Source organism: Tenrec ecaudatus, chromosome 10 (assembly GCF_050624435.1).
Source record: "Tenrec ecaudatus isolate mTenEca1 chromosome 10, mTenEca1.hap1, whole genome shotgun sequence".
Taxonomy (NCBI): Eukaryota; Metazoa; Chordata; class Mammalia; order Afrosoricida; family Tenrecidae; genus Tenrec; species Tenrec ecaudatus.
The window spans coordinates 58,662,058-58,684,985 of NC_134539.1; the positions used below are offsets into that span (position 1 = coordinate 58,662,058).

General features: G+C 41.3%; 1 protein-coding gene across 1 annotated transcript in view; it reads right to left on the reverse strand.

Moving 5' to 3' along the window:
• Window positions 1–677, reverse strand: part of C5 (complement C5) — a 96,972-nt gene extending 96,295 nt beyond the window's left edge. Inside the window, exon 1 of the mRNA XM_075559037.1 lies at window positions 613–677. Coding sequence (XP_075415152.1) covers window positions 613–677 — 65 coding nt within the window. The remainder of the gene's footprint in view (window positions 1–612) is intronic.
• Window positions 678–22,928: the final 22,251 nt, after the last annotated feature.

Below are 22,928 nucleotides of genomic sequence, written 5' to 3' on the forward strand. Positions count from 1 at the left end.
AGATAGGATTTTGGAAACTCTGAATCAGACAGTCTCATCTTTCTCCCAAGGAGTGGGTGCTGAGTTTGAGCACCAATCTGGCAGTTAGCAGTCCTATGCTTAATCCACAGTGCCAACGGGGTTCGTTTAACTTTGTATAAACCATGAAAAATAAAAAGAAAGTGAAGCACCAAATCCAAGTAAGTCATAAATGCCAAGAAGTTTTCGTTTTTAAAATGGAATTGACAACTAACAAAAGCTCATTGCCATCAAGTCGGTCCGACTTACAGCGACGCTGCAGTGGCTTCCAGGACAGTGGCTCTTTATAGTGGTCCAAAGCCTCATCTCTCTCACTGAGACACGCTGGTCACTTCCAACTGCTGCCTTATGATCAGCAGCCCAATTCATAACCACGTTAGCACCAGGGCTCCTCAATAACCCCATTAAAAACCGCAATGGTGTCAGACACGCATCAAATAAAAATTCACTTATGACTTCATCATTCAGAGACCAGACCATTTGGTGCTTCCGAAGTAGAAAGCTAGTTTCAAGTTAACGCAGTCTGTGCAATTTACGTTTCCACTCATCATCACCAAGATACATTGGAAAATAAAGACGAATGACTCTACTTACGTTTGCTCCTGTCCCCAGCTTTTCCCCAGAAAAATTAAAAAACAAAGTATACCCCAAAAGCCCATGGCTGGAGGTGGCAACACACCATGGATAAAACCTTTCTTGAAGTTGCTCGCCTTTTAAATAAACTGAGCTTAAAGGATTTGGGTAAATTAGTTCTCTGGTTAATTATTAATCAAGGAAAGAGAAACCTCTAAGTAAAAAAAAACTAAAATCTGAACTCAAACACCCTTTAATACCCAGCTATAAAATGAGGAGGTATTCTCTGAGTTGACAGCTAAGGGATTTATGTCAATTAATCTATAAATAATAGACTCTGAAATAGGAGTGTGGCATTCCGATGAATGGCTCAAAGCTAGAAACAAATCACATTGCCTTTGGCCTTCCCTCTCTTGTCCCAGCACATTGACCTTATATCATCTGTGAGCATAGCTCTAGTAGATCTGTTCTATACTGCAAGAGACCCACCTAGATTCACTTTTAACTCAGATTGGTTCTACAATGAGTCTGATTTTGTCCATTACAGAAAATTTGCATTTCATCTACACTGTCTCAAAGAGACTCAGATCTGGCAGACACCTGGTGGTTTCTACCTACCCTTCCTGTTATAGCTACCTCCATTCTGCCTTCAAAATCAAACCCAAGCAGTGTAACTTGATATGGGACCTGCTTGTTTCTCCAGCCTCGAGTGAACTTCTAATTTCGAGCAGCAGCTTCAGCACCCTACATTAAGTGGGTCCTTGATAATAGAAATGACTCAAGGAAAACCTGAACTTACAAGAGTTATATACAGAATAGTTCCTTAGTCTACCCCATTCTGAAGAAGGTGAACATTAGGTAGAGAAGAGATTGCGACTGTTAATGAAATTACCAACTCTGGGCATTATTCTCTAGGAAACAAGTAATCAATCAAATAGGGAATGGATATCTCCTAATACTTGTTAAATTATATACCATTAATTCAAAATTGGCATCCATTCACAAAGAGAATATCTTCCCTTTGTGCAAAACAAACTCACATAAGCTTTTCAATACAGATTTTTATAATTTTAGTATAAGAATAAAAAAGAATGCTTCCTGTAACAACTTCCTGATACAACTGGAAACCATTTGGAATGAATTCAAACTTTATGTTTAAGATTTTAAATTAACTTTCTTTAAAAAAGATTCATAGCGTTGTGAATGAGGGGGAGTGCAGAGTGGGAACCCAGGGCCCATCTGGGGGAAATTGGACATCCCCTTGCAGAATGGCTGTGGGGAGGTGACGAGCCATAGTGTAGTGTAGCAACGATGAAACATTCACTTTTCCTCTAGTTCTTAAATGCTTCTTCCCCACCACTATCATGATCCCAATTCTACCTTACATAACCGGCTGGACCGGAAGATGTACACTGGCACAGATAGGAACTGTAAATACAGGAAATCCCGGACAGATGAACCCCTCAGGATCAGTCGTGAGAGTGGCAATATCAGGAGGGTGGTGGGAGGGTGAGGGAGAAAGGGGGAACAGATGACAAGGTCTACATGTAACCTCCTCCCTGGAGGACAGACAGCAGAGAACTGGGTGAGGGAGACGCCAGATGGTGTAAGATATGATAAAATAATAATTATTTATAAATTATCAAGGGTTCAGGGGGAGGGAGAAGCAGGGAGGGAGGGAGGGAAGAATGAGCTGATACCAAGGGTTCAAGTAGAAAGCAGGTGTTTTGAGAATGATGATGGCAACATACGTACGAATGTGCTGGACACAAATGATGTATGTATGGATTGTGAAAAGAGTTGTATGAGCCCCTAATAAAATGATTTTTAAAAATTAACTTTCTTTTATGCTATTTTTGGTTCACTGCAAAAAATTATTTACTTCCTTTTATTTGTAAACATTTCTGCTGTAGTTTGTAATATATGTACTTTGCTTTAAAGCAATAAAATCTATTTCTATAAATACATTTCTCTAATTAATATATTTTATGGTCACATTGGCATTCTTCCCTGTGAATTAATATGGTTCTATTGTACCAACACTTCACTACTGATTTCATTAGGGAAACAGAAGAGCCATAGGAAAACTGCATACACAAATCTGACCAAAGACATCTCTTGCCCAGGTTATTGCAATGGCAAAAGTCTGCCACTACCATCTGACTATCAAGGCTTATTTATTTCAAAAGGAAATCTGTGAAATGATTAAACGGGATTGTGTAAGACGGGTCAAGTTAGAACAAACAGCACTTTGCCATCATTTTCGGGAAGAGAAAAGCAGGGAAGAGCAAGAACACTTGAATCAACACAGCGAATGTTTGCACTTTAAGTGCAGTCAAGTTTGTTTGCGTGTTAGAGGGGACCAGCACTAGTGACCACTGTGTCCATTCCTCACTGTGTCCGAGTCGGGTTTCCTCTGGCTGGTTTGGGGGAAGCAGGTCATCAGGCCTCTCCTCCAAAGGGTCTCTGGTGGGCTCAAACCACCATTCTTTTGGTTTGAAGCACCCAGAGACTCCCTATTGCCACGTAGATACTGATAAATTATATTTACAAACCATTGGCACGCATCTCTAGCAGAGAACATTTTTTAAGAAAACATAGGTCTCAAAGATTATCAATAGAATAAAAATTCAACAATTTACAGATTCTCAACTGTGTTTAAAGTTGTTTTTAATTGCTGGGCATTTTTGGTTTTCATACATCTACTTTATCTCTAAGGCACCTGGTGGTGTAATGGTTATGAAAAGAGTTATCTTCCCTCGCCAATAGGGTCCCTGTGGTCAGAATCTAGTCCATGGCAGTGAGAATGAGTTTGACTTTATCTTTAAAAAAAGAGGGTAGAGGGAGAGTGGGTTGGAAAGAGGGAACTGATTACAAGGATCTACATGTGACCTCCTCCCTGGGGGATGGACAACAGAAAAGGGGATGAAGGGAGACGTCGGACAGTGTAAGATATGACAAAATAATAATTTATAAATTATCAAGGGTTCATGAGGGACGGGGACCAGGAGGGAGGGGAAAAAAAGAGGACCTGATGCCAAGGGCTTAAGTGGAGAGCAAATGCTTTGAAAATGATGAGGGCAATGAATGTACAGATGTGCTTTACACAATTGATGTATATATGGATTGTGATAAGAGTTGTATGAGCCCCTAATAAAACGTAAAAAAAAATTTTTTAAGGAGGCTCTCAGATCTGGCAGAAACATTTGTGATCACCTACCCTGCCTGCTAAGGTTACCTCCATTCTACCTTCAAAATCAAGCCCAAGTGACGTGATGACTCTAAAAGGCTTCCCAATGTGGGCTCTGCATGCTTCTTAACTTGAGGGTACTTCTAACTCAAAAAGCAGCAGCTTCAGCACCCTACATTAAAAGCGCCATCTGCTGGTAGTAACTTAACAGCGCCCCAAAGCCGCCTGGAATCACTTGTGCTGAGTCCATGGAAAAGGATAACCGTTTCCAATGTAAACTCGGTCTCCTATCTTCCTTTTACGATTCTTCTAAGATCTAGCTTCACCAGTTCTTGAGATAACATTGCCAGCCTCTTCACAGGAAAGCTGAAATGTGGTATCCCTGAGCACCGGAAAACCTTGTAAACATGGGAGGAGTTCTTGGGATTGTTCTTTCTAGCATCTTATGCCTTGCAAAAGGGCAAAGGTCTCCCTTGAAGAAAAAAAACAAAAACTAAGACTTCCCATGGATTTTTCTTCTTCTTCCCAAATCACTGTCAGCCTTTTCAAAGATTTTTCTACCTCCCACCCTAGTTGAATTATTTTCTCTCTCCCCATTGATGGATTAAACTCCCCAAATGCTTCCTAGGTACCATGGAAATTAGAATATAGTAAATGAATGAAGTGATCACCAGGAGCAGAGGGCCACTCATGCCCGTTTCACAGGCAGAGAAACTAATGATTAGAAGGGGCGGGGCCAGAGGGTGGGGGAGTCCAGCATCAGAAAGCGAGAGCTAGGAGTACAATTGGCAGGCGGCATGCAAAATGAAACCCTGAAGTGCCCCCTTTTTAAAAGTAGACAAAGGGTGCCGTTAAAAACACTACAATATACAAAGTTTTTGACAATGGTGATTTTATTGGCCGTTTTCTCAGTAAAGAAACACTAATAATATTGGTATCCATTTCCCAGTTGTGCAGCGTCAGTCTTAAATACAAACACGCTGTGGACAGTTGCTGTCAACTCCATTCCTGCTCATGGCCACGCAGGACAGGACACAGCGTCAACAGGACACAGCGTCCGCACAATCACACAGTTCATTCTTCCCAAGAACACACTTGTATCTTCCCAAAGCTAACACTGTAATCTGGATTTCACTTCTTGATAAGCACATAGCTGTGGTACTGGAGGCACATCACCAAAACTCTAACTTTGCTTATTGATGAATAAGAAAAATCTGAACTAAAAAAGGACTAAGAGTTGCCCCAGATCCCTTCCCTTCTCGACCATCATTGACGGGCCGCACAAGGTGCTAGCCAACGCTGGGAAGTAACAGGAGTGAGAAAGCCTATAAGATTTTGACGCTGCATGTTGCTTCCCATGCCATTGCCTTCTTTCAGTCTTCAAGTTCCGCACCCTTGGGTCAATCTGGCTTCCCATGGTTGCCAGTGCACCCCCTGTTCAGCCACAGGCACCCCCGCCGACCTTGTGCTTGCTTCCCAAGAAGATGAACGTTAACCTCTGTTTCCTCCCTCTCCTCTGCTTACCTTTGTTTCATGTTTCTCAGTCTTCACTGAGGTTTACCTTCCTCATTTATAAAGTGGAAGCTGGTGGTGTAGAGATTATGCATTGCTAACCATGAGGTCTATGGTTCAAAATCACCATCTGCTCTGTGGGAGAAAGACAAGGCTTTCTACTTCCATCAAGAGTTACAGTCTTGGAGACTCACAATCAGTTTTGAGTTTATTATCTATTCTGTCCACCTCACAGGGTCTTTGTGAGTTTCAAATAATATGTGTTAAAGGTTAAGAAAAACCAACTGGGCTTTGGTTGCTTTCTAGTACGTTTCTTGGAGTAGCGATTTCCTTTCATCCTGAGCTGGTTCACAGGAAGACAGACCCCAGATGTTCCTCAGTAGAACCCCAAATAGCAGCACTTCGTGGTGGGGTAGGGGTTGCTGTTGGGGGTTTTCATCTGTGATGCTATCTGCTCTTTTGAATGTCATTTTCTATTTTTAAAACATCAGCTATTTTTGTATTCACTCACCAATTCCTGAAACGTCTTCTCAATTTTAAACTGCTATAGGCAATTACATTTTCTTTTTAAAAAATAATTTTAAGCAATTCCATTTTTATTATATTAATTCAAAGGCACCCCAAAACATCAGGAAATTAAAACTTTTAAAATTTAAATGCAGAGAGTTCCACTCAATTCAAATTCTAAATTTACATTAAAAGTTATATAAGCTCCTGGGGTTGATTTTAAGTTCAAATTTAAAATCATTCAAAAGAAATTACAAGGAGCTGGTATACTTCTATATTAAAAATCAATATAAATGGAAATTTCCCTGTGGGAACATTCTTTTCAAAGATGTCAAAACACTCTGGTTAAAGCTGGTTTACAAGCCCGTAAGTGAACTTGGCAAATTCAGAAAGGCGAATGAATATTCAGCAATTGATCATTTGGTAAACTGCCCTGTGGGTGAGTTGTATCCCCAGGGGTTAGTGCAGAGTGATGTGTTTCCCAGGGTGGGAAGACAAGTGACAGAGGAGAGAATATTTGTACTTTTTACATAAGCATAGTATTGAGATTTTTTAAAGCGTGTATTGATGTGTTGCTTGTGTAATTTAAAAAAAAATGCAATACAACATTTACCATGGGAGGTGAAACAAGACAAAGGGTGAGGGTTAAAATGATGAGTGAAATCAGGGTGGAAAGTAACAACCCAAGCACACCTTATGAACCCCGTGTTGTGTTTGTCAGTGCGGAGGAAGAGTCGTGGAAGGCGTGTGACGGATTAGAGCTAGTTTCTACTGTCTGCCGGTAAGCATTGAATTGCTATGGGCAGGGTTGGCTGTTCAAACCCACGAGCCACATCTAGGGAGAAATATCAGGCTGTCTGCTCCCCAAGAGATTTACAAAACCTCAGAAATATAGGGTCACTAAGAGTCATCATCCACTCGATGGCAGTGGGCTGGCTGGGTATATACTAGAGAAATAAAATAATTATTACTGAAAAAAGCTAAGTATTTATTTCCTTTTCATGTAAAAGAAGTTCAGTAGTGGGCAGTCCAAGGCTGGAATGACACAGGCTCTTAAATGTTTGCTCCACCAACCTCACACACAGCTCCCATCCACTGCACTGCATCCAGGGCTGCGATGGCTGCTGGAACTCCACCCATTGCTAATAAGTGGAAGGTTGCAGAAAGAGGTTCATCAAGTCCCTTCTAGAAGTCCAACACAATTTACCTATCCTTGGTCAGGGCTTGGTCATAGTCAACTTCAAAGGAAGTTAGGAACACTATGGCTGAAATTGGGGTTGTGGTGATAAGCGGGAAAGGATGGCTACTGAGGTAGTCTCTGCCATAGTGTGTGTTTTCCTCCTTTGCTTTTGATATTCATGAATGTTAAGCATCAAATACTTAGATACGTGATGCTGAACTCTAGAAAAGTTAAGATCCCCCTTCCCTGCAATACAGTACAAAACGCTTTTAATAGACACCCATGAAATACATTAAATGTTATAATGTCACAATGTCAAGCCACATTTGGCCAGGAAATATCTTTTTTAAATATCTGATATGTTGTCTGTTAAGCATTGGATTGTTAATGGTAAGGTCAGCGATTCAAACCCACCAGTGAATCTGCAGGAGAATGAGGTCATCGGCCCCTGTAAAGAGTGACAGCCTCAGAAATCCTACACACGGTTACTATGAGTTGGAATGGGCTCGATGACAGTGAGTTTTTTAAATAGAAGAAATGAAGTTGACATATTAGTAACAATATTCAGGAATCACATCCGAGTTTGGAATTTTCCTGCACATTCTTTGCTTGAGCAGTCACTTCTGACTGCTCTGTGCCTGTCCCTAGTGGGAGCTAATAGAAGTGGTTTGAGTGAATGTTGGGAATTTGCCCAAAAGACTACCCACCACCTCACCCCCCCTACCCCCACTGCCCCACTCTTTCGCTCCTGTTTGAGACACAGTGCCTAGGAAGCCATAACCTTAGGTTTGCTACAGTATTTTAAGTGAGGCCAGGTATGAAGGTATGGCTGTGGCACCAGAATTTGATATTTCAGTTTGAGTCCATGCACCCCAGGGCTTATTCCAGGGGCCCCGGGGTCTGAGGGGAAGATAAGAAAAATTCACTGTTTTTGATTCATCTAGTTTATAACTTCTTTGTTATGATAATGATTGATTGAATGGGTTTGTCATTAGAACCTAAACCAAGAAACCCACATGGGCAGAGTTGATTCCCACTCTTTGTCACCCTACAGGACAGAGTAGAACGGTCCAAGTGGTTTCGAAGGCTGTAGAATGTTTTAAAATTAACTGTTTATTGTGAATTCGGTTGGGGGTTCCATATCAGATCATCACGTTTGCAGTCAACAACTGAACAATGTTCAGCCCCTACCCCCCAGCTTCCCTTTTGAAGGATATTATCTCCCCTTCACCCAAGGTAGCATCTCTCTACTCTATAGCCCAGGGGTCGGCCAACTTTTGAGATGGAAGAGCCAGGCCATCCCTCACAATAATTTAAAAATTATTTGAGAGCCATAAATACATTTTTACTAACAAATGAAATCACCAATTATAATATCCTTTAAATGAAAAATTGATATTTATTTTCATGCTCAATTTTACTTCAGAGCCACCTATGACTTGGGAGCCGCAGTTTGCTGATCCGGGATCTAGCCTCTTACCTAGCCTTCTTCCCTACCCTTGGTACCCATCAAAGTGTGTTTCTTAGAGTATGAAAACCCTTTCTTAATTTCTCTTTCATATCAGTGGTCTCATACAATATTTGTTCTTTTGTGATTACTAACCATTTAGCATAATGTCCACCAAATCCATCCATGTCATGATGTATTCCGCTTCATCGTTACTCTTCAGAGATGCATAGCATGCCATTGTGTGTATGTTCAAGGTTTATTTATCTGATCTCCTACTGATGGGCATTTAGGCTGTTTTAATATTCTTGCTATTGTGACTAGCACTGCAATGGGCATGGGTGTGCATGTGTCTGTCTATGCTGTGTATTTCTGTAGGGTGTATACCAAGCAGAGTTGTAGGGACTCTATACAGAATTTCCAAAACTGAGTCATAGGGTATTTCTATTTCCAGTTGTTTACGGAAGCACCATACCACTCTCCGCACTGATCGCCCTCTTTTACAGTTCCACCAGCAGTTTGAATCTCTGTACACCCCTACCAGCATGTGCTGTTTTCTGGTTTTTCTGAACTTTGCTATCAATTCTGGTGTGAAATAACTTTATAATTGTTTTGATTTGCATCTCTCAGGTGGCTAGTGATTGTATTTCTTCACGCTTGTTGACTTCCTCAAGATATTCTCTGGTAAGCTGTATGTTCATGTTCCCTAGCCATTTTTTAAACTGACTTATCCATCTTTCTATAGAATTTAGAGATTAGTTTCTTGTCTGATATGCCATTGTCAAAATTTTTTCCCAGTCTGTGGGTTTTCTTTCTTTCACTCTTTTGGTAAAATCTTTTGATGTACATTAAATGTATTCTTTTTAAGAGGTGCAAGTCATATATTTTGTCTTCTGCTGTGTATTTTTTCATTTTGCTTGACAGTGTGTTTATGATTTAGGGCCTCTAAAGTTGTCCCCATTTTTCACTGAAGGTCTTTAGAGTTTTAAGATGTACATTTAGGTCTCTAATACACCTCGAGTTGTTTCTGTATACAGAATAAGCTATGGGTCCTATTTCAATCCTCTGCAAACAGAAATTCACTTTTGTCTGCACCACTTGTGAAAGATATCAGTTTCCCCCCATTTAATGTATTTCAGTTATTTGTCAAAAATCAATTGTCTGTAAGTAGGTCTGTAACTTATTTCTGAGTTCTCTCTTCTGTTCCATTGGGCTACATTTCTATTGTTGTACCAGCACCAGACTGTTTTGACTACCACGGCTGAGTAGTAGGTTTTGAGATAGGAAATGAGACCCCCCTACTTTGTTCTTTTTAAGTCATGCGTTGCTTGTCCTGGGTCTCTTTTCTCTATATATAAAGTTGGTCGTTCATTTTTCCAGTTATTTAAAGAATGAAATTGGGATCTGGATCAGAATTGCTTTATATTCATAGATTGCTTTGGGTAGTATCGACACCTTCACGATATTAAGTCTTTCTATTCATAGACATGGCTAGAAATCTTTACACAAGCCACTTGCCTCATCGTTCTCCCACAAGCAGCTGGTGGATTCAAACCACAAACCTTTTGGTTAGTAGCTCAACAGTAACCTATTGCACCACCCGAACTCTAGAAACTAGGGATTGAGCTGTATTGCTGTTCTTAAAATAGAAAAACCCATTTTCAAATAATGAATTAAGTCCGTTTGTATTTTCCTTGGAGTCTTATATGAAAGCATAAATAGTATATATGCATTTATAAAAACTGAAACCTGAAGGAAATGTATTTGCACATATTCCAAAAGAATTAAGAAAGGGTTTAAAATGTGTGTGGGTCCTCAGGCTAAAAGGCAAGTTAGTCAAGCCAGAAAGAATAGCTATCAATAAAGTGTCTTTATAGAACAAATAATTTCATTTTTAAAGATCTATATCTTAATCACCTTAATATGTGCTTTGACAAAGCTGAATTCAAATCTGATTCTCTCATAAATTACAGTATGTATTTAAACACACACACACACACATTGACTGTCATCACATAGATTCCAAACCACAGCCACCTTATGAACAGAGTAGAACTGCCCCTGTGGGTTTCTGCAGCTGTAAATCCTTAAGCGAGCAGAAATCCTCAACTTGCTCCCTCAGAGCAGCTGGTGGGTTTGAGATGCCTAGTTTGTGGTTAGCAGCCCAACACATAACCCATGACGCCACCAGGGATCCCTAATGATGTGTCATAAAGAATATAATTTGTGAAGTATATTTCTATTATTCATATCTATTTTTCTCTTATCCAAGTTGTGTTCCCATAGTATGCCTCATTAGGATAAATGCTATATTCAGAGCGCTCAAGAGATGTGTTCAGGGCGCAGAGCCAGTTACTGTAGAATCCTGAGCTAGCATCCGGATCATGCATGCACTTGTTCTTCAGCTATTGTGTGCCCACCATTGGCAAGCACGAGTGCTTTCTCATGGGACAGGGGCAGTGGCTGTTCTCATGGAACTTCAGTGTGAGGGCTTAGAAATCAGACTACCAGTCTTGGATCCTATCTCTGGTACTAGCTGTTTGACCTCGGACAACTCACTTAAGCTCCGTGCCTCAGTGTCCCCATATGTAAAGAAGGAATAAATAATAATATGGACCTCATAAGGTTGTGGCAAATGTTGTTGGTGTTAGTTCCAACAGATAGCAGCCCTCTGGACAGCAGAAGGAAACACTGCCCAGGCCAATGCTATCCTAATTTTCACTGTGCTTGAACCGGCATCCGGAGTCCTGGTGGTGGCCTACTTATGCATTGAGATGCTAACTGCAAGATCAGCTCTTTGAAACCACCAGCCGCTCCTCTGGAGAAAGGAGTGACAATCTCAGACTTCCCCCATGCTTCCTCAGAAGTTAGACAAGTGTGTTTTCATAAGGTGTGTTTTCTTGCTTGTAAGACACCCTGTTTCTGTTTCGTTTCTTTTCCCAGCCCTTCTTTCCTTCCCTCGTCCTTTCTTCCAAGTTCCGTGCTTCCATGTTCAGGCTCCAGCTCACCTTGTGGTGCCTGACCAGGCCTTCCTTGGCAGCTCAACAGAAGAAGACCAGCAAGAGCCTGGCCCCTTCCCCAGGAGCAGAGCGAAGCTACAGGTGAAAGGGGGTGGGGGAGGCCGCCGCAGTGCGGAGCCCAGTAAACTGGCTACTGGAAGTCTGCAGGCAGGAAGGCCGCTGGTGGGGACTTCGCCTGGCCCCCACATTGCAGGGGCACTGGGTTAGGAAGCTATGGGACCATGGAGGGGCATGTCCTGGGGCGCTCAGGAGGCAACCGAAGCTCGAGGAACATCTCTGCTGAGATGCCGGAGGAGCCTTGCACTATGATAGACGTTGGAGATAAAGGTCAACCAGGCTGTACAGCTAAGTCTTCCAAGTGCCTACAGCAAAGCGCAGGAAAGAAAGATAGACCTGTAAACAGCTTTTGTTAGATCTCCCTCCTGGGAGAGATGCACCTGGTCCTTGGCCTTGCATGAGCAAGAATTCACTCTGAAGCCTGGTTCATGATCCAAGTGGTCTCATGAAGGATAGAAGGAGTTTCAGGTTTTACACAGGCCCCCTCAGGGCGCTTCTCACCCACATGTGGAAACCTGAGGCCCGAGACACCTTCAGCCTGGCAGAGGAGAAGCTGGAAAAGAGACCACAGTGTAGCCTGCCTTGCTGAATGGATGGGGGAGAGCCAGAGCAAACTTGTGGCTTTTCAGGACCCCACCTCCCCCGTTGGGAGGCGTGGTCGGCGGTACTGGTCGATCTCATTGGCTGAATTAAATTCACCTGGCCTAGATGGGCACCAGGTGCATGGCCCATCTACGTGTACCACCCCCTCCTGACTGAAAGCCCGAACCCCTGAGCATGCACAATGGACACCCCAGTCCCTGTGCTAGCTACCTAACACTTGCTTTATTAGGCAAACCACCAGTTTCCTGCTCAACAGTGACCAAATGTCCTCAACCTTATCTTTTGCTGTCACAGGGCTGGCAACACACCCTGTCCATCAATGTCCCAGAGGTGGACAGAACACCGTTTTTAGGTGCACAGTACAGTGGTCCTTATGCTGCATAACCCTGTGTTGTACACCAATCAGATACCAGTTACTCATAAAAGACCCCTGGGCCAAGACTGGGAGATCCATGTTGGAGACTTTAGTCAGTGTGCTCCTTTGCTTGGTCAACCAAATAAAGTTTTTTTTTCTCCCTTGACTTAAAAAAATAGTTACCATCTTGGATAGGCTATCCTATAGGGCCCCTGTGAGTCAGAACAGACGACGGCAGTGAGTGTGAGCCATTGTTGCAGCCAGAATGTCAATCCATCTTGTGGAGGGTCTTCCTCTTTCATGCTGCCCCTGCATTGACGAAACTGGGTGTCCTTCTGGAACTGGTCTCTCCTGACATGTCCTTGCCTCTAAGGAGCATGCTGGCCGTGCTCCTTCCAAGACAGATCTGCTTGTTCTTTTGGTAGTCCAAGGTGTGTTCAATGTTATTCTTCACCAGCACCGTCATTCTAATGCATCAGTTCGTCTGTCAGCAGCAAAGCCCACATGGAAGAAGCACACCAGCCTGTGTGATCACGAGGTGTCGAAGGGATCAGGGATCAGGCATCAAAGAGCAAAAAATCCTATCATTGTGAATGAGGGGGAGTGTGGAGTAGAGACCCAAAGCCCATTTGTAGGGTATCCCTTTACAGAAGGGTCACAAGGAAGAGATGAGCCTGTCAGGGTACAGTACAGCACCGATGAAACATACAATTTTCCTCTAGTTCTTAAATGCGTCTTCACCTCCACTATCATGATCCCAATTCTCCCTTACAAATCCGGCTAGACCAGAGCATGTACACTGGTACAGTTCAGAGCTGGAAACACAGGGAATCCAGGACAAATAAACCCCTCAGGCCCAAAAATGAGAGTAGAAATACCAGGAGGGTAGGGAGACAGTGGGGGACACAGGGGGAACTGATCACAATGATCTACATATAACCCCCTCCCTGGGGGATAGACAACAGAAAAGTGGGTGAACGGAGACATCAGAGAGTGTAAAATGTGAAAAAATAAAAATAATTTATAAATTATCAAGGGTTCATGAAGGAGAGAAGGGTGCATGAGGGAGGAGAAAAATGAGGAGCTGATACCAAGGGCTCAAAAATGTTTTGAGAATGATGATGACACCAAATGTACAAATGTGCTTGACACAATGGATGGATGTATGGATGGACTGTGATAAGAGTTGTATAAGCCCCCAATCAAATGATTTAAAAAATTTAAAAATTATTTTTCTTTCTTATTCAATGTCCAACTTTCACATGGATATGAGACAATTAAAAATATCATGGCTTCAGTCAGACGCACCTTAGTCCTCAAAATAACATTGTTACTTTTCAACACTTTAAAGAGGTCTTGTGCAGATTTACCCAATCAATATGTCATTTGATCTCACTGCTTACATAAGCATTGATTGTAGATACAAGCAAGATGAAATCTTTGACAACTTCAAATCAAATAAATTTTCTTATAGAATAAATTGCAAATGTTTCTAATGTACATGGTTGTCAATAGTTTAGAAGAAAACTTTATTCCTCATTTCTAACTCCCGACAATCACAACTCTGAAATTGTTGCTCACAAAGTGACAGTTTATAAAAACATTAAATGATGAAAGTATGTTCATGGGGGGAGGAAGGGGAACCTATCACAATGATCGATATATAAGCCCCTCCCAGGGGGATGAACAACAGAAAAGTGGGTGAAGGGAGACAGCAATCGGTGAAAGACAAGGAAAAAAATGTACAAATTATCAAGGGTTCATGAGGGAGAAAGGGTGGGGAGGAAGGAAAAAAATGAACTGATACCAAGGGCTCAAGTAGAAAGAAAATGTTTTGAAAATGATGGCAACATATGTACAAATGTGCTTGACCCAATGGATGAATGTATGGATTGTGATAAGAGCTGTAGAGCCCCCAATAAAATGATTTTAAAAAGAAAGTATGTTCAAAGATGTTTTCCAGGTCATATTGAAAGTGTAACATATTCATCTGCCCAAGTTCTATCTGACTTCTTAATATATCTGTCCACATTATATGAAAAAGAAAAAAAGATACTTATATGCATACAAAGGCATTCAACAATATGAATTATTAAAAACTATAGATAACATTGTAAAGAATGGAAATTGTAGATTGTCCTCATAAGGAGCCTATACACAGATCAAGAGTAAGTCACTAAAATAGAATAAGGAGATGCTTCATGATTTAAAATTAAGAAAGGTGTGCTTCAGAGTTATATTCTTTCATTGTACTCATTCAATCTGGTACACTGAGCTAATAATCTGAAAAACTAGATTACAGGAAGAACAAGAAATGGACATTAGAGGAAGGATCATTAACAACATCTGACAAGCAGATATTACAGTCTTGATTGCTGAAATCCAAGAGAACTTGAAGTACTTACTGATGAAGATCAAAGACTTTGACTTCAGTATGAATTATACCTCAATATAAAGAATACTAAAATCCTCATAACTGGACCAATTGACAACATCATGATAAACAGAGAAGGGAGAGTAATTGTCAAGAATTTCAGTTTACTTGGATACACAAAGCTCATAATTTACCAAGGGTTCATGGGGGTGGGGGAGCTGATACCAAGGGCTCAAATAGAAAGAAAATGTTTTGGAAATGATGGTGATGATGATGATGATGATGGCAACATATGGACAAATATGCTTGATACAATTGATGTATGGATTGTAATAAGAGCTGTAAGTTCCCCCCAATAAGCTGATTTATATATGTGTGTAAATAATGAATATAGAAATAATATATATTTATATACATAAAGTTAAATGACATATTGTGTTGGGTAAATATGCTATAAAAGAACTCTTTAATGTGTTAGAGAACAAAGATATCACTTTGAGCACCTGACCCAAGCAAAGGTGCTTTCAATTGCCTCATAAATATGTGAAATCTGGACAATGAATAAGGAAGACCAAAGAAATGATGCATTTGAATTCTAGTGTTGGAGAAGAAAGTACGAATGGCCAAGATAATGGACAAATCTGTATAGCTAGTATGGCCCTTAGAAATGAGGATGGTGAAACTCCACGCTTTAGATATCTTATCAAGGGGGAATAGTCCCTGGAGAGGGATATCATGATTGGTAAAAAATAAAAAACAAAGAGGCAATAAAGAGAATATTCTCACTGAGATGGACTGACAGGGTAGCTGTACCAATGGGTTCAACCACAGCAGCAGCAGGCTCCAGCATGACATGATGACGAGGATGGCCCAGGACTGGGCAGTGCTTTAATCTGTTGTCCATGATCTCCAGGAGTCAGAGCCAACTCCAGTGCACCTAACAGCAAGAACAACAGGCCAGTCAAAAGACAAGCATATTGCAACAAATAAAATTCTCAATTTTATGTATCAAATTAGCTGGCTACCTTTCTTTGAAATGCCAGCACCTTGAATTACATTTCCAAATGTTTCAGAAATAAGGCAAATAAAATATTTTAGGGCTATCAAACACAAGTGACCCTTGATTAACTAGGACCCAACTATATAATCCCCTGTTAATTGAATTTTCTGTTCTTTTCCCAGATGGAATCTTAATGCAAGCCACGAATCACAAGGCAAACTCAAGCTGACAGCTGTGGAAGGATGAATGTAAGAAATAGGCTAGAGGATGTCTGAGCCCTTACATATTCAGAATACTTCTCTATATGAGGGGGTGTCAAAAAGTTCATGGAAAAATGCCATGATTAAAAAAATACTCATGATATATTTTTTAACATTTTCCAATATTGATTTTTTAATTTTCATGTTTTCTGTCTCATTTGATTGTAGAATATACAGAGACCCACAGAATCTATAAAGGCATTCATACATCACATTGACCTTGCATATCTTAACCCAAGTAGGACAACTGAGATCAGGGGTGTGGGTGACATTGCAGGGAACGCAGTGTGCAGGCAGGTACGGGCATTGCTTTACTGGCAAAACTATGCCTCCATGGAGAGGAGCAAGCCTGCTAAAACCATAGCGAACCATTTATTGCCAGGCTTAATTACAGATCTCCTTCTGGGCAAAAGAGGGAGGGCACAGAAACCAAAGCAAGCACTCACTGCCATTGAGTCGATCAGATCCCAACTCCTCAAGACCCTGTAGGACAGAGTAGAACTGCGACTTTGGGTTTCCAAGATACTCATGACATTTTAAATTCTATTTTTCTATGAATTTTTAAGATGCCTGGACATTCGACTAGATGGAATCTAGTTAAATTCTTTGTACATATAAAAATGTTTTAATAGTTAACAGAGACATATTGTTCAACTAAATATATAGTCCCATGTTTTGTTTTTATTGCTCTCATTTTCTTTTTTTTAAATAGTTTTATTAAGGGCTTGTACAATTCTTATCACAATCCATACATACATCAATTGTGTAAAGCACATTTGTACATTTATTGACCTCATCATTCTTAAAACATCTGCTCTCCACCTAAGCCCCTGGCATTAGGTCCTCATTTTACCCCCTCCCTCCCCGCTCCCCACTCCCTCATGAACCCTTGATAATTTACAAATTATTATTTTGTCATATCTTGCACTGTTCGACATCTCCCTTCACCCACTTTTCTGTTGTCCATCCCCCATGCTCTCATTTTCTTAATAAGGACTTAAAGTACAGTGACATCATAAAGTATTAAATAAAAGTTATATTCAGTGGACCCTACAAAGAAAAGTGGAATATACAAAAATGGTGAAACAACAGGAATTCTCAGAAGATAGAACTCCATTAGTAAATACAATTCACCTACCCAGTGGGTATTTTCTGAATGTCTATTACTTGCCAAACACAGAGTACTAAAAGCCAAGAGTCTTTCTGCAAGAAATGTGTACCCTAGAAGAGGGGATAGACATGTAAACACAAAAATTAGCAAACAGAGTGGTTGTGCTTCAACAGAAACATGTACAAGATAAAGTGTGAATGCAGAGCAGTAATTAATTCCTTGGAAGCCACCTTCCTTTTAGAGAACTCAATGTCTGCGTTGAGTCGTGGGATGAGAACTGAGTTTGTTAAATGTGTAGGCTCAGAGAGAGGACCTCAAAGGAAAGGTGAGAGATAGCAAAGAGCATGTTTATCTATGAGAACCATTCGGGTTCGGATTTCTGCAACAGTGGGTGCACATTAGATGATGATGGAGTGTTGTTGAAGCCACTGGATGAGAAGTTGTTAATACGGTAGACTTTGTTTGATAGGGCATAGAGAAGTGGATTTCGGTGGGGGAAGTAATATGATCAGATTTGGATTTTAATACAGTCATTTGAGTGGCCATGTTAGGAGAATGAACTGGGCGAGGGAGGGGAACAAAGCTGGACTCAGGGAGAGTAGGGAGGATGTTGTCTGAGAGTAAGTCAAAAAGCACTGTTATGAAATAACTGAAACTTTATTAAACAAAAATATCAAAAGGTGACGCTCTCCTCCATCTAGGTCTATACATTTCTAAAGGAAGTGTTTTATCTCTCTGACCCTGCCCCCAAAGAATTCTTCCTTTTCTATCAAATGACAGTGGTGGCATCCTCAAAGACATCAAAAGGAATTCCTTTCAACTGCTGTTTGAGTTTCAGGAAGAAAAAGAAGGCAAGATCAGGAAAGTAGGGTGAATGGGGTCAGATTTCCCAGTGAAATTCTCACAGGACAGTTTTGGCTACCCTCGATGAAATTCCTCAGAGAAAATGTAAAAAATATTTTTCTGACTAATGTACTTTTCAATTTTCTTAGGACACCCCCTTACAGAAGGGTCACAAGGAAGAGACAAGCCAGTCAGGGTGCAGTATAGCACCAATGAGACATACAACTTTCACACACACACTCACACACACACACACACAAAAGAAAGAAACATACAACTTTCCTCTCGTTCTTTAATGCTTCCTCCCCCCCCCGCCCCCACCTATCATGCCCCCAGTTCTACCTTACAAATCTGGCTAGACCAGAGCATGTACATGGATACAGGTAAGAGCTGAAAACACAGGTAATCCAGGACAGATAAACCCCTCAGGACCAATAATGAGAGTAGCAATACCAGGAGGGTAAGGGGAAGGTAGAAAGGGGGAACCGTTCACAATGATCTACATATAACCCACTCCCAGGAGGATGGACAACAGGAAAGAGAGTGAAGGGAAACACCAGTCAGTGTAAGACATGAAAAAAAATTAATAAATTATCAAGGGTTTGTGAGGGAGGAAGGGTGGGAGAGGAGGAGAAAAAAATGATACCAAGGGCTCAAGTAGAAAAAAAATATTTTGAAAAACATAATGGGAACAAATGTACAAATGTGCTTAACACTATATATATATGGATTGTGATAAGAGTTGTATGAGCCCCCAATAAAATGATTTAAAAAAACAGGGGAAAAATTTTTAAAATCTTCATAGTAAGTGCTTTCATGATCATCCTGAATCCTTTGAGAAAATATATCAACTTCCCAAAAAACATCTGCCATACCTTCCTGAGTGAATTTATCTGACCCAGACAATCCCTCAGAAGTCACTGGCTTGATTGGTTATGATTCATTCCATCACACTATCTCCATTAGCTTCACTCTTGCCTGAAAGATTGATGGACAGGTCAGTTCTTTGAGCTAGCCACAGAACATTTTTGGCATACATCAAGCCAAAAGTCCTAAGGTCCACTTGAAAATAAAATGTAAACCTATGAGAAATGCCCACGACGTGGGCTAGGCCATTAGATTTGTCCACCAGCCTCTGGACTTCAGCCACACTTTGTTCATTCCTCAGTTGACCCCTTCCCTCTCTTGAAGTCTCCGCAGCCTTCCTCAAAATGCTCAATTCATCTGCAGAATAACCCTGGGCGTGAATGAACTAGAACCCTAGAAGCAGACACATTGACTGGCCTTCCTATATCAGGCAAGTCGATTTCCCATGCCTTCAGCTTAATCAATGCTTTATCGTGTGTTTAACTGTATAAAGAAATGATTCCTACTTTTATTTACTATATGGATCAGTATCACTAGAAAAACATGTCCAAAGTACCTGTGCAAAGCTTCGCCATCCTGGCTTCTAAGTAGTATAGTTAAATAGAATTCAGATAAAAACCAAATAAAATATCAGTTTTAAGTAAAATGAAACAAAATTTGACTAAATTGCATTACCGCTATTTTGCATGTCAGTGACATGCAACTGAACTAAAGCAAATCACTCTCCAGCTGTGCTTATGGAGATTCCTTTTGAATATGATTTTTTCTTAACTATGCTTTGTGGTGGAATCAAGAATAATATTTTGATTCTTAAAAGCAAACTATTGCCTTTATGCGAGACTTTTTTTAATGAGAGATTTTAAGTACGTACTGTATGATGCTACACGTGGCCAAAGTTTGAACAAGTGAATATTAGGATCATCTAAATACTTTAATTTTATCCTCCTAGAGGATAAAAATGACCTGCACACAGTAAGTTAGTGGGAAACTTGGACACTGTGGTTTCCACTGGTGTCTCTACCACCGCTCACTCCTTGCCCAGGTCAAATGACCAGTTTTGCATTTCATTTTGCCCTGTTTTAAACCGGGTTTGATGATGCCGCTTCATGTGGCAGCGCACGCGCTCTCTGCTGCCCTTGTCCGGTGCGTGTGGAGACGGAGCTTTTATACGTTCCTGCTGCCTCACTCCTAGCTACTGGCGCATGGGTGAAAGAAGTCTCTCCCAGCAGCTGCTCTATGAGGACACGGCACCCAACGAAAGCTCGAAAACAATTAGGGCGACTAATTATCTGCGGGCCCTTCGCACTGTATTGGGCTCCTTCATAACAGCCCTGCCATCCCCGGGGTGTCCGGAATGTGGATTCTGAGATGATACTACAACCATTCTTAGCCAAATACGGAACATGAGGCCCAGGCCTGGACATGCGGGCTCTTGTCTAACTTCCTCCTGGGTGCCCTCTGCGGCAGCCACCCCTCCCAGTGCCAGTAGTGGATCCCCCCAAGGGCACCAACTCTAGCAGTGGGGAAACGATTCCCTCTCCAACCAGCCTGTTCCACTGTTGCTCTAATGGCTGCAAAGTTCTTTCTGATGTCTCCTGAACCAAATGCAACTGCTAAGTGCAGGGGGTTAACGCTCTCATGCAAGGAAAAGAAGAAGGAAATTGCCTAATTGTGAGTCCCTTACACATTTGAAGAGAATTGTGGCCATTTGATTCTTATCCTTCCTCCATTAAACAGCCTGGGATTTTCCAGTCAAGTTATTTATTTTTCATGTAATTTTTAAACAATCATATAGTCGCTACCACCCCCAGTGGACACACACTCACTTGACCACAACTTTCTGCCATCGAGTCGATGCGAACTCACAGTGCCCTATAGGGCAGGATAGAACTGCCCTTGTGCGTTTCTGAGATTGTAACTCTTTCCAGGAGTCGAAAGCCAGTCTTTCCCTCACAGAGCGGCTAGTGGTTTCACACTGCTGACCTTGCGGCTCGAAGCCCAACCACTATGCACACAGCCTCCTTCCCTTAGTCAAGGTAGACCTTCTGTAGCCTTATGAAGGCTAAATGGGTATGGAAAACCAAGACATTTATTTAGATTGGCCTCCTGCATTGTCAAAAAGCCACTGGGGGACTTTAGATCGATCATGTCATCTCTGGGGACTAGGGGTGGGGGTGGGGGGCGGTGCTTGTCCAGATGATCACAGCCGCTAGACAGAGCAGAGCTGGAGCTAAGCAGCAGCATCGTGAGGAGAGAAGGTGATTGAATCACAGGACAGAAGATCTGACAGTGTATCCGTAATCCCCCTCTCGCAGTCATTTATAATTGGCAAGATCATTCAACCTTCAGGAAGTCATTTTATCAACATGAAATGTTGATTGTCATTTGCCTGGCCTAGGGACAGAGCATGGCTTTGCCGAGAAGGGGCAGAAAGCACAATAAGTTACATTTAATGTTAGATCACCCGGCCTTGCTTCCGAGGCACCTCTGAGGTGACTTGAACCATCGCATCAACCTTTGGGTTAGTCACCAAGCATGTTAACTGCTTCCACCACTCAGGGGCTCCATCACAGGACAGACATTTTCAAGGTGTGGACAGAAGACTCTTAGGGATCCCTGAGCCTTTTCAGCGGGGTGGGGGGGCTGGGGTTCTTCCTTTGTCAACTACACATCTGTGTGAAGCCACATGTTGCACCAGATGGAACACAGAAGCAGTTACCTCTTTTTAAGCCAGATATACCAGGATGTGCCAAAACAAAGCAATGCCACTCTTCTCACTGATTTTCTTTCGTTTTTAAATGTATGGTTATTTTGAATAAAGTATGTGCTTTTGTTAATATAAAATGGATATCTTATTGTTAATTTAAATGACATAAGACAGGGTGAGTGTCTTAGACTGTATCTCTTTAAACCTGTCCTACAGGGTTGCCATGAGTTGGCATCCACTCGATGGCAGTGAGTTTTCTTGAGCTAAAAGTTGAATCTGAATGATCTTTAATTCTCAGAACTCCATAAGCCAGAAAGAAACCGTCCTCATCCTACAAAAGAAAAAACTGGGGCTTGTTTATGATCATATCCATAAAATGAATCAAGCCAAGACTCCGACCTAGTATTTTATTTTTAAAGCCCTGTCTTTTATTAGAGACCTACAAATATTTCTTTAGCACATGCACACATACACACACAATACAAGAAACAAACCCAATTCATTGACAATGAGTCTATACCGACTCATAGTGACCCTATAGGACAGTGTAAAACTGTTCCTGTGAGTTTCAGAGACTGTGCACTGTTGATAAGAGCAGAAAGCCTCGATTTCTCCCATAGAGCAGCTTGTGGCTTCAAACTGCCAACCTTTCAGATCACAGCCCACTGCATAACCACTACAATATACCACCAGGGATCCTTTGCTATTTTAGCAAGAACCCACTAAAATGAAGAGTGGAAACTTTATTATCATCATCACTATTTGTTTAATTTAATTTTTAAAATTTTAATAAGAAAGCATTTTATTTGGGGCTCTTACAGCTCTTATCACAATCCATACATCAATCATTTTAAGCACATTTGTACATATGTTGCCATCATCGTTTCCAAAACATTTGCTTTCTACTTGAGCCCTTGGTATAAGCTCCTCTTTCCCCACTCCCACCCCCACCCTGTGAACCCTTGATGATTTATAAATTATTTTTATTTTCATATTTTACCCCGTCCACTGTCTCCCTTCAGGCACATTTCTGTTAATCATCCTCCTGTAGAGGGTGGGTGTACATCAATCATTGTGATCGTGTCTCCCTTTCTCCCTTATTCTCATGGTATCACTATTCTTATTATTGGTCTTGAGGAATTTATCTATCCTGGATTCTGTGTATCAAGAGCTCTTATCTGTACCAGTGTACATGCCCTGGTCTAACAAGATTTGCAAGATAGAACTGGGGTCATGATAGTGGGGTGTGTGAACATTAAATAACTAGAGGGTGTGTGCTTCATCGATGCTGTGCTGCACCAACT